The sequence below is a fragment of the Lutra lutra genome, chromosome 6, assembly GCF_902655055.1.
Source record: "Lutra lutra chromosome 6, mLutLut1.2, whole genome shotgun sequence".
NCBI classification, from domain to species: domain Eukaryota; kingdom Metazoa; phylum Chordata; class Mammalia; order Carnivora; family Mustelidae; genus Lutra; species Lutra lutra.
Genome location: NC_062283.1, coordinates 77,318,162 through 77,336,472, shown reverse-complemented (window position 1 = coordinate 77,336,472; position 18,311 = coordinate 77,318,162). Strand labels below are relative to the sequence as shown.

Sequence of the window (18,311 nt, the reverse complement as noted above, 5' to 3'; positions counted from 1 at the left end):
AAAGACAACACAAAAAAGCAGCAGAGAACAAACAATAACAAAAACCCTTAAGACTACAACAAAAAAGGGAGGTGATAGGAATTCTGGTGTGTGTTCTTAAAGTCTCTCAAATCAAAGCAAGACAGAACTATGACAGAAACAACAGCAACAACAAACCCTGAATACAGATGATCTTTTGACCTGCTACTGTACCGTTATCTTTCCATAAAGGAGATAATTTCAGTATGCTGTGTAATTATTTCTACTCATTCCATCCTATTCCTACTTGAATCCTACCACAGGCTAAAATATGCCAAGATCCTTCTTCATTAACATATCATAGATTTTCTTTTCAGTATAAATCAAACTAAATAGGTCATGATTGCTTAATCAGTATGCAAAGTATTGCCTCTGGGAATCACCTTCAATCCTCTGACAGCTAGAATTTTTTTTAGTGCTTTGAAATTTAATTCTACCCAACCTAACCCTACCCAGCTCCTCATTCCCTCCCATCAAAATTTTCATCCTATGCGGTATAGATCTTGTCCTAGAACGGGTATCATGGCACTAACAGCAGGGATTTAATTAATTCAAGGGTGAAAACAGATTCTGAAACCAAGCCCCCCACCCCATGTCATTAGGACCTTTCCCCCTCCCTCAGCAGCCAAGAAGAGAGGGTGAGAGAAAGGAGCTCTCCTGAAATTATGTTACTGATATACTTATGCCTCCCTCTTAAGAAAAGGATTGATTCTTCCTTACAAAGGAAGGCTCACATCATTCCTAAAAGAGTGAGGAGTCCATGATCATCCACACTGATTAAACAATCTCTGAGGAACTTTTGTGTAGTCCTGTAGCTTTCAATGAGATCAATATGCAGATGACTCCCCCTGTTTATTTCCATCCCTGACTCTTCCTCTGAGTGGACCTCTCGACACAGAAACTTGGGTGTCACCAAAACCAATTCTTGAGTCTCCCCGCTAGACTTGTTTTCTAGAACAGCAAACAGGCCTACAAAGTATGACACCGTTCTGCCTGCTTTACAATTAACTCACTGAATCCTCACTACTTATGAGATAGGTACTAATATGATCTCATCTCACCGATGCTGGGGACCTAGACTTCAATCCTAGCAACTGGAGTCCATAGGCCACGGGCTTAGCCATGATGCAAGGAATGCCCATGCTGTAAACCGTCCCAGTGCTCAGCGGGCTGCCCCCATCAAAGACCAGTCACATTTGATCCTTGTATTTCCCTCCTCTCCACCCCCAAACCTTTGGGAAACCTCCCTGGCCTGGCCTCCAAATCTCGTCCCCTCTCTGTCCCTCACTATCCTCACCAAAGTGGACTACTACAATCGTCTCAGAAATGATTTTCCAGTCTCCACTCCTCCCTCTCTCCATTCTGTAGAACACAAAGAAACCAGAGTGATTTTTTTTTTAAAGGTGAATCGGAACAGATTACTTCCTGCTTCAAATCTTACAGTGGCATCCAGAGCCCTTGGAATAAGAGTTCCAGTTCTCCCCTTGGTCTGGGAGGCCCCCGAGGCCCTGACCTCTACCCCCCTCTCTCCATTTCAAAACGGCTTCCGGCCTCGGGGCAACTTTTGCCTCAACCCCAAAGGTCTCTCTTACATCATCACAAGATGGGATCCTTCTGATCATTCAGGTGTCAGCTCAGCATAACCTTCCAGGACGGCACTAGGACAGGACTTCCCTGCCTGGGACTCGGTCACAGCGGCTTCTGCCCTCTCCTCTAGCTCATCAGCCTCTACTGTTCTTATCACAGGACCTCTGACAGCTCCTCCCATCGTGGCTTTGTCATGGGTTTTGTGCTCTTTTCAACACTCTAGGAAGCTAAGAACAGCTAAGAACTGTTCTATTAACAGGAACCACAAGGCCCTGTGTAACCCCTGGCCACTTTTCCCTGCTGTCTCTGAAACGATAATGAACTGGACTGCTTTCCCAGGGAGTGGCGGGGAGAGGGAGCCTTCTCTCCTTCTGGCCATCAGCAGGCTGTGCCTCCCCCAGGACACTCCCCCTGCCCCTCCCAGCCTGATGAAGTTCCCACTCATCCGTCAGAGCCCTGCTGAAGCATCCGTCTCCTGCCTTGAAAAACCTTCCCTGAGGTCCCAGGCAAGGTTCAGTCTCCTGCTTCACACACAACACTATTTTCCTTCACATCACTCTTCATACTTACCATTTAACTGGTTATTTGGAATATCTTGTAAAATACACAAAAACAAAAACCAAACTCTGTTGTCCTGACTAGTCTTTCAGCTCCGTAACCCTAGGGAATAAATCTATTCATTTAACAAAAGGCTTGCTACTAACTAGACTGCCTGACTACAAAACCAACTTGTTTTTCAAACATGAGGACACCGGAGACTATATATTTTCCCGTGTGGGAGGAGGCTACCCACCCTCCTTGAACTTGTTCCCTCTAATTCCGTGTCTCCCATGACTGTGAATCTCTCCCCGCCCAGCCCCCTCAGACCAGGACAAACCTGACATAGCCTCTGCCCAGACATGGGCTGCTCCGTCCCTCCCTTCAGCAATGGGAGCACCGGAGTCATCCTGCCCTCTGTTGGGTTAGCCCACTCCTGCAGTGTGCTTAGGGGGGCCAAGCAGCAAGATCCTGCCTGGGTCTTACACCCTCAAAGGAGGTTCAGATCAGCGTGACGGGAGGCGCCCAGAACCAGGATGCTGGAGTTTGTTCCGCCTCACTATGTCAGGGCCATTAAGTGGTTTAAGCCACCAAAGTGCAAAGACGGAAGCCCAAACTATTGACAGAGAAGCTCACTTAATAGTGTTGCCATATATAATTTACATTGATAAACACCACCATGCGGTCTCTTAAGGTCTTCCATAATTGTCACCATTGGGTTGGGGAAGGTTAATTTGCCCCCGGAGATAACTCCATGGGCTCCCTGGCTCCATCCTGCCCCTACTCTGGGCTGTGCTCTGATGCTGTTGGGATGAGCCCTTGGGGGACACCAGCATAGGAGCGGATAAGACTAAGAGGCTGTGGCAGGGGAAGAGAACATTCTTCTGAACATGGAACCTAGGGGAAGCAGAGTGGGGAGACGCCAAGTTCGTTTAGATGGAACTCTTCATACAAAGGGCCCCTTCACCGGGTCTTAGGGCTTAGTTTTCCGCAGCCAGCAGGCAGAGCTGGCCACCAGCAAAACTGAAGTGCTTGCTGTCCATCACTGGTACTTGTTCCTACTGCCAGGCCTATCTAAGTTGGGAGAAAAGTACCTGCAGAGAGAAAAATTGATTTCCACTAAAATATTAGGAATGCAATCTTTACCAGCCAGTGGATAATGCCAGGGAAGAAAATGCATAATACAAAGACAAAAACTGGGGGCTAATGTTAGGGTCAGGGATAGGAACTTTCTCCATCGGCCGTTACCCCCCAACTCACAGAAAAAGAAAAATTACATCATGAGGTGGGCACCTTCTTCCCTTTGATACAAGAACACCTGGCAAGCAAAATATTTTAAATCATTAGAAAAGCACCACCATAGTTGAATAACTCATGTAATTTAAAGAGTAATCCAATGAAAGTATGATTGTAGAATATCCAAAGTTATTTTGTATCTTGCCTAATATCAGACAAAAAGATAATGGGGAAGCCTCAACCATTTCTGGTGGTGTGAGCAGGAAAAACTCACTTTTCCTGTGTGTCTCCTTTGCTCTTGGGCCGACCCCCACACTCACAACACATCGGACACCAGACACATAGTTTTTCCCTCACCAAGCAAATCTGGGACACCAGCTGGGTGTCCTATAATTTAAGGCACTGCATACTGGGTGACAGTATGCTCCACAGGGTCAATCCTACAACACCGCCACCCTCACCCTACTTCAGATGCCAATGGCAAGTGCGGGTTATCGCCTGTGTGCTTCTGACCAATGGGCCATAAATCGGAGGTTCCTATGACCTCCTCTTCAAGTTTGATTGATTTGCCAGAGTGGTTTCAGAACTCCGGAAAATGGTTTCCTTACTAGATGACTGGTTTATTATAAAAGGATATGACAAAGGATACAGACAGGGCAAGGTATATGGGGAGGGCAGTGGGGCTTCCATGCTCTCTCTTGGTGTGCCCCTCTCCCAGCATCGCCCTGTGTCCATCAACCCAGAAGCTCTCTGGACACCATGTTTTGGAGATTTTAGGTATGACCCGTCATTAACTCCATTTCCAGCCCCCTCTTCTCTCTCTGGAGAATAGAGCACAGTGTTGCAAGTCCAAGCTTCTAATCATGGCTTAGTCTTTCCTGTGACTGGCCCCCCATCCCAGAGCCACTGAGAGTTACCTCATTAGAACAAAGAATACTATTACCACTCTGGAAATTCCAAGAGATTTAGGGACTCTGTGTCAGGAACCAGGGACAGAGCGCGTGTGCGCACGCGCGCGCGCGCGCACACACACACACACACGCGCACACACACACACTTCTATGATCTCACATGGCCTTGCCGCAACTCTAAATACTCCCTTAGAGTAGAAGGGATGAAAAGCACACCCCCAAAGTATAAGCATTTCTTTTTAAATCAGTGGGCAACAAGTCTGTACTATACCTGCCAACCATTTGGTATAGAAACTGAAAATCTGTAGTGAATGCTGAGTATTTGAGGAAAAAGAATCTGTCTGTTTAGAATTGTATGAGAAAACATAAAGAGAGAAATATCTATTTCAGGAATGTTTAGAAGTATCTAATACAGAGAAAAAATACAAATCCATAAAAGTCGTCTGGTGAACAGTTTAATTTCATGAAGTTACTTTTCAGAGTCTGCACCAGACAGTGTATTTAATGATTATTCATATTTATTTTATTTCTAGAGAAAATATTTTTCCTAGCCACAAGTTCCAAATCAGTGTCATAGAAAAAACACAAAAACGAAAACAGAAGAAGTGAGAGACAGCAATAAGTGATTTTTTTGGAAATTCTGTCGCTAGACTTACGCAGTCGAGGTCTGCATATCGTGCCAGCTTCTGCTGAAATTCTGCTTCAATTCATTCATCAGGTTCATGCCGAGTTTTTGCTTTATCTCAACCAGATGCCTTTCTTTCGCTGATAAAACTTGCCGTAATGTTGTGATTTCGTCTTCGAGCTACAGGAGGGAGGGAAAGCGGTGCGGAAAGATGTAAGGGCAGTTGAAACACACACCTGGCAAAGCGCTCGGTGCTCCAAAGCTGCCCGGCGCACCGTCGTATTCCAGGCCCACGTTTACTTACAGCCAACACATCCCACAGCGATGACGGTCTGAGATTTTGAAATAGAAGCAGATTTCTTTAGTTTTAATGATTATAAAAATAATCATTGCTCCTTATAAAAAATTCACACAGCAAAATATAAACAAGAATGATTACCTCTAACCCACTAGAAAATAGCCGCTACTTAACTTTTTGGCTTCTCATCGTCCAATTTTTTTGTTTTTGTTTTTGTTTTTTCCAAAAACGCAGGGCTTGAACTCACAGCCCTAAGATCAAGACCTGAGCTGAGATCAAGAGTTGGATGCTTAATCAACTGAGCCACCCAGGTGCCCACCCCCCAAAATGTTTTCTTTTTTTTTTTTTAACATATAATTTGCTCCTAAAAGCAACTTCATGTGTCACTGGTCAGTACTGTGTGTTTATTTTTATTATTTTTTGTTTGTTTGTTTTATTTTTATTTTTTTAACGTCTTAATTTAATTTTATTTTTTCACTGTTCCAAGATTCATTGTTTATGCACCACACCCAGTGCTCCATGCAATACGTGCCCTCTGTAATACCCACCACCAGGCTCACCCATCCCCCACCCCTGTGTGTGTATTTTTTGTCCATCACACATCACTGCGTTGATGCAGACACAGACTGGGCAGACATTGGTTTTGCCAAGCTAGTGCCTCAGGAGGGGAGAACAAGGGAGGAGAGGATGTATGCAAGAATGTGATTCGTGTGTCTTTTTTTTTTTTTTAACAATGTACTGACAAATAATTGATGTATAATAAACCACCCATATTTAAAGTGTATAGCCTGTTAGTTTTGACATGTGTGTTACTCTGGTGAAGTTATCACTGCTACCAAGAAAGGGAACATGTACATCACCTCCAAAAGTCTTCTAGGTCTTCCTTGTCATTCCTCCCTCTCCCTTCCCCCACCCCTCCTCCCAGGTAGCCGCTCGCTGGTCTTTCTTTCACTCCACAGCACATACTCATTTTGTGTGCCTTTGTTCACTCGGTCTGATTACTTGAGATTTTTGGGATTTATCCATGTTGCTGCATTATCACAGGTTCTTCCCGTTTTATTGAAGAGCAGTATTCCTTGTATGGACAGTTGTTACCTATTCACCTGGTGAAGGACATTTGGGTTTGGCCAATGCAAATAAAGCTGCTATGACCACTCATGTACAAGGTAATAGTGAGGATATATTTCCTCTTTCCCCTGTATGAGAAGAAAAGCAAATTTCACAAAACTGCTCTTGTTCACTACGTAAAACAGTATGGAGATCCCTCAAAAGATTAAAAATAGAACTTCCAGATTATGCTGAGTGAAATAAGTCAAGCAGAAAGAGTCAATTATCATATGGTTTCACTTATTTGAGGGAAATTGGAAGGGGAGGTGAACCATGAGAGACTATGGACTCTGAAAAACGATCTGAGAATTTTGTTAAGGGGTGGGGGGTGGGAGGTTGGGGGCACCAGGTGGTGGGTATTGTAGAGGGCACGGATTGCATGGAGCACTGGGTGTGGTGCAAAAATAATGAATACTGTTATGCTGAAAAAATAAAAAATTAAAAAAAAAAAAAATAGAACTTCCATACCACCCAGCAATTTTCCTTCTGGATATTCATTCAAAGAAAATGAAAACATTAACTCAAAAAGGTACATACACCCCCATGTTCACTGCAACATTATTTACAATAGCCAAGATATGAAAACAAGCTAAGCATCCACTGATGGATGAATGGAGAAAGAAAATGTCACACACACACACACACACACACACACACACACACACAGAAATATTATTCAGCCATAAAAAAGATGGAAATGTTGCCATTTGGGACATGGATGGAACTTGAGGGTATCATGCTAAGTGAAATGTTATCAGACAGAGAAAAACAAATACCATAATATCTCATTTATATGTGGAATCTAAAAAACAAAGCAAATGAAAACAAGCTCATAGACACAGAGAAGAGACTGGTGATTGCCAGCGGGAGGGGTGCGGGAGGTGGGGTGGATGAAATGGGTGAAGAAGGTCAAAATGTACAAACTTACAGTTATAAAATAAGCAAGTCACACACACACAAACTGCCCCTGCAAAGGAAATTTCTAACAAAGCAGCTCTGTAAAATGCTCAGATTTTCGAGAGTGGTGCTATAACCTGTGAAAATCAATTTGAAACTCCACGAAGTCTTTGATTCTGATGGTCGTATTTTATTCTGTTGTCATGTATTATAATGTATTGCCCTGGTAATATTGCTTAAATTTACAAAATGAACCTGACTTCCTTTGTGAAGCCAGAAGAGAACGATCAGTACTCCCTTAGCATCCCACATGCACAGGGGTCATAAAAAGCCTGACATTTTCATCAGATTTCTTATTTTTACAAATGTGGCCGCCGTGTCTCATTTACAGTCAGAATATCTAGCTCTACTTCTGACCACAAACCACATTTACACTAACACCATCAGTCATCAGGCAAATGTGCTCCTTGGGTTACCGGAGATACAGCTGCTAAAAAGGCCTCTCGAGAAAGACAGGCACCTTGGCACAGATTAGACTTTTTACTTGTGCAAGGAAGAATTTACCCCAATGGTGGACAGATGGAATAGTGTGAAGCTTCACGGACATAAATAATCACTTCTGTAAAATAGGCAAAATTCTAAGTTGGAAGCATCTTAAATACTATGATGGGGAAAAAAAAAACACCCCAATCTCTTGGAGTTTTTAATATCAGCAAATGTCCTAGTAATCTTGCATTAGTCATTTTTTATGTTTAAGGGGCAGCTTTCCAATGCTCACAGGAATCTCTCTAACATGGTTACCCACTCCACAAACATGTTCTAGTCAGTAGCACAGTCTTGAGGAGCAGGTCTTTAGTATGCAGACGTATACTCACTGCTGCAAAAGGAGTCTACTCTGGGACCACCAAAGGGGGTCATGCTTTTGGTCTCCCCATTAAATGAGAACATACGGTTATTTTAAAATTAAACCCTCTATTCTTTCGCTATCCTGTCACATTCCACTTTTTCATCTTTGTCAATGTGTCTCTTGCGTTTAATCTGTGGTCTACTATTTCTTAAGGTTGTATCTCTAGCTGTCTTTCTGTGGCAGCCTTTTATTCTGTAAAAAAGAAGTTTTCTGCTTTCTTTTGCATCAATAATATGTTCTGAGTGACTGAAATTATTGGGAATCTTGGGGCTTTTTATGCATTGGGTAAGACTGTGGTTTTCACTCTGTAATAAAAATAAAGGGACAATTTTTAACTGGCAATAAGAACTTACAGATGTAGAGAAGAGGAAGGAGGCTCAAACATCTTGATATTCTCAACCTCCTATCTATGGGACCCTATAAATGTATTCAATATTGGGGGGCAATAGGAGATTCATTAGTTATTTGAGGGAGGCAAGGGATTCATAGTTTTCTAATGAAATGCTTAATCCCCCAGAAGTGAAGAGAAACACTGAAGTGATCAATTTACCAAACACCAACCTAAAGAAAGAACAATGAAGTCCCACACCTAATATTCTAGACATGGAAGCACACATTAAAAAGTATTTGTAAGGGGGCACCTGGGTGGCTCAGTGGGTTAAAGGCTCTGCCTTCTGCTCAGGTCATGATCCCAGCATCCTGGGATCTGGGATCGAGCCCCGCATGGGGCTCTCTGCTCAGCGGGGAGCCTGCTTCCTCCTCTCTCTACCTGCCTCTCTGCCTGCTTGTGATCTCTGTCAAATTAAAAAAAAAAAAAAAAAGTATTTGTAAGGAACAGACTTTTAATGATAGAAACATGAACTTGGTTACTCAGTTTGGTCTGTTCTCAGGTTCTTTAATGAAATTCTCATCATTTCAATGAAACATTGAGACTCACATTTCTTGAAGTTTTCGGTATATTTATCGGTGATCTAAATATATGCCAAAAAAATCTATGAGCAAATTCAGAAATTGAAAAAAAAAACACGTAATCTTCAATTATATTAGCTTGCAAGAATGAAAATGAGAACCACATCTCTTTCCACAGAACAGAGAGTTCTGCCCCACGGCAAAGCCTTTAATCACAAATATTTTAAATGATGCTCATGACGAGAGTCCACCCCTCATTTGACTAATGAGATTTTTTGGGTCTGGTTACACCAGTGGTTTTCAATTTTAGTTCACATAAGAGTTACTCATTGGGCATATTTAAGATGCAGATTTTAATGCCCTAAGCCTCTGATATCTTCAACTTGGTAGGGCCAGGCTACATACATTATTTAACCCATGCTCCCAGATACTCTGAGGCTGGTGGTATGGAAACCTGATACAGTAAGTACCTCTCTGAGCCACAGCAAATTCTTTCTGGAATGAGGTGGAGTGCAGGTAAGTCATTAACGGAAGTGTTTAATATATCCTTTCTGCTTTAACTTTAAATTAATCATTTCTTTATTATAAACTAATAGTCTGGTTCTTTGGTTTTCTGACTCCCTAGAAGATCTCTTGGACGACCCATATTTATGATTAAGATTAGATACTGAAACTTGATTATTTAAATATGAATTAACAGGCACATATCGGTGAGGATGTAGCAAAATTGGAAGCCTTGTACATGGCTGGGTAGGAATGGTAGGAATGGAAAATGGCCCCTGTGGAAAAGAGTCTGGTAGTTTCTTAAAAAGTTAAACATAAAATTACCATATGACCAACAATTCCACTCCCAGGTATATTCCCCAAAGAATATGAACAAATACATGTATACACATGTTCATAATAGCACCATTCACAATAGCCAGATGGGAAAACAGCTGACATGGCCATCAACGGATGAACAGATACACAACTGCACTAGTCACAAAAATGGAGTATTATTCAGCCATAAAAAAGAATGGAGTATTGAGATATGCTACAACGTGGGTGAACCTCAAAAACATCCGGCCCAGTGAAAGAAGCCAGACACAAAAGGTCATCTCTTCTATGAAATATACAGGATAGTAAATCCATAGAGGCAAAATGCAGAAGGGGAAAGGGAAAGCAACTGCATAATGAATATGGGGTTTCTTTTTGGGGTACTAAAAATAGTTTGGAACTAGAGGTGGTAGTTACACAACATTGTAAGGATACTAAATGCTATTGAACTGTTCATGTTAAAATAGCTAATTTTATATCTCAATAAAAAATATAAAAAAACATAAATTAACCTGGAGTAGCTAATTAATTACCTTCAAAATGGAATTTGTGTTAGAAGATAGAAAATTTACTTTCCTATTTTATCTGCCAGATTACATAAAATATCTAACTTATATCCAGGTGAAGAAATCTTTCATAAACTATTAAAGCATCATTATGATGCTTAGGAGTAAGAGAATTTGGTCTCTTGCATACACTACTTCAAGACCAGACTCCTTTCCTGGCTAATCATGCCTTTGGCTAAGACTCCTAGGAAGTAAGATCAAAATCCAGATACTACTTGAGAGAGTGCAATGGTTGTTTTTATGTGTCAACTTGACTGGGCCATTGGATGCCTAGCCATTTGGTCAAATATCATGCTGTATGTACCCAGGAGGTTTTTATTTATTTATTTATTTATTTATTTATTTATTTGTGTAGGATGAACAACTGAACTGGTAGACTGAATAGAGCAGATTGCCTTCCCAAAGTGGGTGGGCCTCATCAAATCAGTTGAAGGCCTAAATAGAACAAAAGGGCTGACCTTCCTTCAGCTAATAAGGACTCTTCTTGCCTGGCTGCTTCTGAGTTGGGACATTGTTTTTCTTCTTCATTCAGACTTAAACTGTAAGATCTGCTGTTCTTAGGCCCCAAGCCTGCTGGCCTTCAGACGAGAGCTATACCATCAGCTACCCCGGGTCTCCAGCTTACTGACTGTAGATCCTGTGATTGTCAGCCTCTATAATCACATCAGCCAATTCCTTGTAAAATTTCTTTTTATATATACATATATATATATATTACTGGTTCTGTGTCTCTGAAGGACTCTAATACAGAAGGGTATTACAATAAGATACTACTGATTATGAACACTTCAGTTGTTCACTACTGAGTCCAGAAAGAATAAAGAAGGCCTTGAAGGAAGTAACTAAGAAAAACCCAGAGCCTAAGGCACTTCTTTGTAAGTCTACAAGACACGTGGCTTGAGAGCACTGTGTTCTTCCTGGGGAACCACACACAAAAGGAAGGAAGAAGAGCCCAACGGGAGATGAAGGGAGCCTGAAAATTGGCTTTGCCTTCTGGATCATGCTGCCTGTTGTTTTTCCTACTCCTATTAATGCCTATTTTTCTTGAGTCATTTTATCTAAAGGACACTGGCAGTGTTTGATAGTTATATAATCATAAATTTATAGTACTAATGACAACATTTCATCCTTTTCAAAAGCCCAGGCACATTATGGAATACAAAGCGTAACATGCAGCTTAGGGACATAAGAGTGGAATAGGATGGAAGCAGCACAGAAATAGTGAGCAAGTTTATTCAAAGACGGGGAGAGAGAGGGACTCCTGGGCAGCTCAGTGGGTTAAGCCTCTGCCTTCAGCTCAAGTCATGATCTCAGGGTCCCGAAATTGAGCCCCGCATGGGGCCCTCTGCTCAGCAGGGAGTTTGCTTCTCCCTCTGCCCCTCCCCCTGCTTGTGGTTTTTTTTTTTTTTTTAAGATTTTATTTTATTTATTTGATAGAGAAAGAGATCCCAAGCAGGCAGAGCAGCAGGCAGAGAGAGAGGGGGAAAGCAGGCTCCCTGCTGAGCGGAGAGCCCAATGTGGGGCTCGATCCCAGGACCCTGGGATCATGACCTGAGCCGAAGGCAGAGGCTTAACCCACTGAGCCACCCAGGTGCCCCCCCTGCTTGTGTTTTCTCCCTCTCTTTCTCTCTCTCTCAAACAAATAAAATCTTAAAAAAAAAAAAAAAGGAGAAAAAGAAAAGAAAAACCCCAAAGAACATGTATGTGAAGATCTCAAAAAAGATGTCAGGACCTAAAGAGAACAAATAGCTGAAATAAAATAATATGTCTTTGTATACTGGTAAGGTTTGTAAGAAAACATATTCAACCACTGGTATTTAAAAATGCAAATATTATAAAGCGCCTGCCTTTTGGCTCTAGTCATGATCCCGGGATTCCAGGATCGAGCCCCACATTGGGCTCCCTGCTCAGCGGGAAGCCTGCTTCCCCCTCTCTCATTCCCCTGCTTGTGTTCCTTCTCTCCCTGTGTCTCTCTCTGTCAAATAAATACAATCTTTAAAAAAAATGCGAATATTTTGGGGCACCTGGCTGGCTCAGATAGCAGAACACGTGACTCTAGGGGTCATGGGTTCGAGCCCCATGTTAGGTGCAGAGGTTCCAAAAAAAAAAAAAAAAAAAACCTTAAAAAAGTAAATATTTCTTTAAGCTATAAAATAATTCAAGATCATGACAAATCTTAATTGCATACCTTCTATAGAAAGACCACTGCACCAGTATTGTGTTGGCCTCACAATGAAGAAACTTAAAAACACACATACTGCATGATCACAGTAATAAACCAAAGACTAAACTGTTCATATCAGGTTCCTCTTTTCAAGTGCAAACTTCATCTGAGATGTAGCCTTGTGGACACTATTGGCTTATCTTAGGTCTCCTGACATAAGGACAGATCTTCCATTGCCTGCACTTGGCAGCAAACAACATGTTGGCTGTGTGGATCAGTGGAGTTAGGAGTTTGTCCCAAGTGTAAGGTCATCTTCACGGCCATAGGAATAACAAAACAGTGCGGGACACAGCAGCTGGTGGGGGGCATCCGGCAGAGTCACAAAACTGTGGGAGAACCTAAGCCCCCCCAGGGAGAGGCACACACTGAAGAGGAACCTGGATCCCTGGCACATTCCAAGACCCCTTGTAAGCAAGGGAGTCAGAGATGAGAAGTCCTCATCCACAAAGCTCTTCCTTTGGGTCATGGCCCCCAATGACCACCTGACTCAAAGGCAACCTATTAGGCTGGCCTGCGAGGCATCCTGTTATCCAAGCGGTGAATGGATCTGGTAGGACCTTCCCTCAGGCACAGAGAGGGGTGGCTTGTGACAGGGGCCCAGAAAGAACGTCTGTGGACAGCTGAGGAAGCTCTAAAAGCTGTCCCTGGTCTTGGAAGGGCCACTTGGGGGACTGCTGAGATTGCTCTCTGTGTGTCCTTGTTGTAATAAGACCCCAGCATCTGAGCTCATCTGAATGCCTATGTGAAGGAAAAGAACCTGGTTTGGGGTGGGCGTGTGAGCGTGAGTGTGCATGCACATGTGTGTGAACAAGTGTCGGCAGGTGCACACACACAGGCGCAGGCATTCACGGAAGGGCAGGCAAAGCAGATTTAAGAAAAGGATGAGCAAAGGGGCGCCTGGGTGGCTCAGTGGGTTAAAGCCTCTGCCTTCGGCTCAGGTCATGATCTCAGGGTCCTGGGATCAAGCCCCTCATCGGGCTCTCTGCTCTGTGGGGAGCCTGCTTCCCTCTCTCTCTGTCTGCTGCTCTGCCTACTTGTGATCTCTCTCTGTCAAATAAATAAATAAAATTAAAAAAAAAAAAAAAGGATGAGCATTAAGCAGAGGTGGCCTGAGGTGGATGAAGAAATGGAAATGTGAAGAGAAAAAACCAGCAAAGATCCATTTCCTTTGCTTTTCACGGGGCCTGGGGCATGCAGCAGCACCCATGTGCCTCTGGGAGTCACGATGCCTCTCTGGCAATGTGTGGTACTTCTTCATTCCTGGAGACTCCAGAAATAAGAGACAGGAAGCACTCCAGAGGATGAGAACACGAATCCTGGTCACTTGAACAGGGTAACGGGGTCTGGCAGGCTCAAGAGTCCTAGTAATGAGATATGTTGGAAGCTTAGTAATGTGGCAAGTGAGACAGAAATTTCTGGAAACACCACTGGTTTTTGTATTACAGGGGCATCCACTTAGAACCAAGGCTCACTTTTTCTTGATTAGAAAAGTAACGCGGGCGCCTGGGTGGCTCAGTGGGTTAAGCCGCTGCCTTCGGCTCAGGTCATGATCTCAGGGTCCTGGGATCAAGTCCCGTATCGGGCTCTCTGCTCAGCAGGGACCCTGCTTCCCTCTCTCTCTCTGCCTCCCTCTCTGTCTACTTGTAATCTCTCTCTGTCAAATAAATAAATAAAATCTTAAAAAAAAAAAAAAAGTAACACATGCTCACTGTTGAACATTTAGAAAATAAAGAACGCACTCAAAAAACACAATGATCTCCATGTGTGTGTATACCCCAGCAGTCCCAGAACCCCCAAAACTCAAGGCATTCTCTAAAGGTTGGTTGGCTATAGAGGTTTTGCTGAATTTAAACTTGGACCATAACAGTGCAAGAATTAAATTTCAGCTCAGAATTAGTTAGCTGACACCAGTCTGCAGAATATAACTTTTGGACACCACAACTGACATGAACAAGCTGGTCATGAACCAGAGTTCCGGGCTGTAAGGAAACACAGAGCTAGCACATTTTCTTCCACGGCTGCTTCGGTCCGGGCCTGCTGGCGTGTGTGGCCAACCGGAAGTCGGCTGGGTGGTTGTAGATCAGTGGCCGCAGACAGACCCCGCTCAAGAGCCAGGCTATTTGATTTGAGGCTGTGCCTGAAATCATTTCTGTTGTGCCAGAAGAACAAGCTGCTCTGTCATTTTATAATGAAGTTATTTTTGGGTGTGTTTTGTGAAAGCACCTAAAAAGTCTTCAATATTATTATAAGCTGTCTGAAACAAATGCCGCAGCATTCGGGCTTGAGGCCTGGAGCGGACAGAGCAGGGTGAGGGTGAGGTGTTGCTAAAAGCCTCTGCCTGCGACTGAGCCCAGAGCCTTGCTTCTGGCTGGACCAGGAGCTTCCTGCCCTGGGATCCAGGGACGTAGAATGGGGAGGAATATGGGTTTCATTCCTCTGGCCCTAACTGCTTCTTCTACTTGAAAAGCTCCCTTTCTCTAGCGCTTTCCTCCTACAACGTAACCGCTTGGTAGCAAAGTCTGAAAGGGTTGGCTTTAACAGAAGTCGTATTCCCCACTGGCCAGGCGTCATCCCTGCTTCCAAGTCCAGAGGCCCGCAGCAACGACACAAGATTTAAGGCAACCGGAAGTCACCACAGCTTTCCTCTCTGCCCCCAGAACTTTACTCCTCGGCAAACGAGTACACGACTTAACAAAATCCGGTTGCTTCGGTGACCTCTCATTACAGAAAGAAGTCACTTCCAAGTATTGTTGAGCTAAGCTGCTGACCTAAAGCAGGAATTGCTCTTACAAAAGAGCCTGCACCTGTACCTATACCAAGGTCTTGGAGGAATTCATCAGGTCTGTAAGTGATTACTGTTCCCATAATATTGGGAAATTACAAAGAGTAAGAGGCGCATATTTACAGCTACTTGTTACTGTTGCTTAAGCAATATAACTATGCCTTTTTCTTCTGTAACCAGTGGATAATGGACCACTAGCATTACAAAAAACACCCTAGAAAAAATGAATTACGTTACAATATCATTTATTAAATTTTATTAAGTAAAAGACAATAGGGGCGCCTGGGTGGCCCAACCGGTTAGGCATCCAACTCTTGATTTCATCTCAAGTCATGATCTCAGGGTCATGAGATCTAGCCCCATGTCAAACTCCGTGTTGGGTATGGAACCTGCTTAAGATTCTCTGCTCCCTCCAATGCCCCGTCCTCCACCCTTGCTGGTGCTCTCTCAATAAAAAAATAAATACATGAAAGACAACATAACTAAAACATGGGACTTATACAAAACTAACAATAACTCCTAAGATCCTGAGACAGACAGAAGGACAATAAGATGGCTAAACATACCTGAACTAATTCTGCCTTTAACTCTTCTCTTTCCTCCTCAGACAGCATGCTAGAGAAGTCAGTACTTGCTACCGTGTCTTCATCTCGTCCTTGCAATGGTTCAGTCTCCAACAAACCTTTAGGCAAGATGGATAAAACATAATGCAATTAAAAAAAATGAATTTGGCCAACTTCTGTTTCCACAGTCTGGAGAATTAGATATCCTGACAGACCCTCCTGCTAAAAAAAAAAAAAAAAAACAGTTAAAAATTCCTGGGGCATCAGTCAGTTAGGCATCTGCCTTCGGCTTGGGTCATGATCTTGGGGTCCTGGGATCAAGTCCCATGTTGGACTTCTTGCTCAGTGGGATGCCTGCTTCTCCCTCTGCCTCTGCCCTTCACCCCTATCCTTGCTCGTGAGCACTCTCTCTCTCTCAAATAAATGAATGGGATCTTTAAAAAATATATAAATGAAATTTAAAAAAACAACTAAAACTTACAGAAAAAAAAAATCTCTCTAAATGTGTGATGAGTTGCCAAGAAGGTAAAAAACACTAAGAAGCCAAAGAACTAAGTCAAAGTGGGAAGCCAGAGATGTAAACAGAAGTTTTCATTAGTTCCACCATTTGCCTCCCAGATGAATTCTGGCTTTGGTGTGCAGAGGGCAGAGGACAAAGCCTAGGGCCACCCAAGGAGAGGGGATCTGCATCCCCACAGGGCTGCACCCTGAGAGGAAGGTGAACTGGAAACCAATACCATCGCTGCCCACAAGGATCTGGGAGGCAAGCAGCCTTGACCCTCAGCACTGAATGGGCAACAAAACACGCCTCCCTGAGGCTCCTCGCTCTGGCGGGACTGCGTGTGAGCCGAATGCACACTACATGGGTGGTCCAAAAGAAGCTGGAGAGAAGACAGCACTGTAACTTTTTTCCACTTGGTACATGGAAATCGTGTGGATACGAAACTTGGAGTAGCAGCAGCTGTGAGGAGACATCACAAGCTGATGCTGGCGGAGGGACACAGGGAAGCACCCGGCTTCTTGAGGACATCACTGGGCCACACAATGACCCTGAACAGTACCACTTCTAACTTATTATGTGAGAAAAATGTCTTTTTGTAAAAAAAAAAATAAAAATTAAAAAAAATAGACATTCCCTGAAGATGTTCCCCTGGCATCTGGATAACTCAAACACATACATTCTCTGAAGGCCCTAACAACAGGCCACCACATAAATGGAAGCTTCCTTTAGGACACAAGCTATGATGGAGCTAGTGTTTATATACATCTATGGGGAAAGGAAGACCTTTTAGTAAGCTGTCCCAGAACAACTTGTTATCTGTGTAGAAAAAATAAAATTGGACACCTTCACACAATTCTCAGAGATTAAATTATAAGCATTTTAGAAGACAGTAGGGTTTATGAACCTCTAGGTAGGAAGGGACTTCTTAAACAAGATGCAAAAAAGGCAAATCATGAAAAAAGGTGAATAAAAGGACAAATGTCTCTTCATCACACACACTAAATGGAAAATTAAAAGATATCTCCCATATGTATAACTAGCAAAAGATGAGGTCCCAGAATAAACAGAATTCTTACAAACCAGGCAAAAAAAAAAAAAAAAAGGGAAATAACCCACCAGAAACACAGCCCAAAAGACCCAAAATAGATTGGCTATAGGAAGAAATCACAAATGATTACCCAAGAAAACATGCTGAATGTCACTGATGTTCAGGGAAATACAAATTAAATCACTTCACAACCATCGGATTAGTAAAAAGTTCAAAGTCTGACATTACCAAATGTTGATGACTACATGGAGGACAGCAATTCTCATACTCTCCCGGCAAGAATATAAAGAGAGACAAATAACTTGGAAAATAATCTAACATGATCGAGTAAGTTCATTTCTACACCCACGGATATACCTGAGACACTCATACGTGAGCGCTCAAGGCCATCAATAAGAACTTTCATGGTTCAAAAACTGTGGATCATGCCAAAGTCCATCAACAGGAGAATGCACAAGTGTGCCACAATGCATTTATGCCCGCACGATTGACGACAGTAAAGTGAGTGAGCTGCGGCCACACACCACATGGAGGAAACTCTGGAACCAGATACTGAGTGAAACGCACAAGTGGCAGAAGAATAATAAAGTATAACCTCACCCGTACGAAGACCAAAAATATGCAAAACTAAATAAAACATTGTTTAGAAATAAAATTATAAAGGCAAGACAGTGATAAAAATAATTCAGGTCCAGGGTTTTCTCTGAGGCAGAGTGGGTGTAGATGTGAACAGGGAACTTACAAAGGATCTCTACAGGGCTAATGGGAATGCTCC

General features: G+C 42.9%; 1 protein-coding gene across 7 annotated transcripts in view; it reads right to left on the bottom strand.

Annotated features, from left to right (window-relative positions):
• TPD52L1 (TPD52 like 1) overlaps positions 1–18,311 on the bottom strand; it is a 102,018-nt gene that overhangs the window by 19,470 nt on the left and 64,237 nt on the right. For all 7 annotated transcript variants that reach the window (XM_047733606.1, XM_047733607.1, XM_047733608.1 and 4 more), the window contains exons 2-3: positions 15,990–16,105; positions 4,946–5,094 (exon numbers count right to left, since the gene is read on the bottom strand). In XM_047733606.1, the coding sequence (XP_047589562.1) occupies positions 4,946–5,094; positions 15,990–16,105 (265 nt within the window). The remainder of the gene's footprint in view (positions 1–4,945; positions 5,095–15,989; positions 16,106–18,311) is intronic.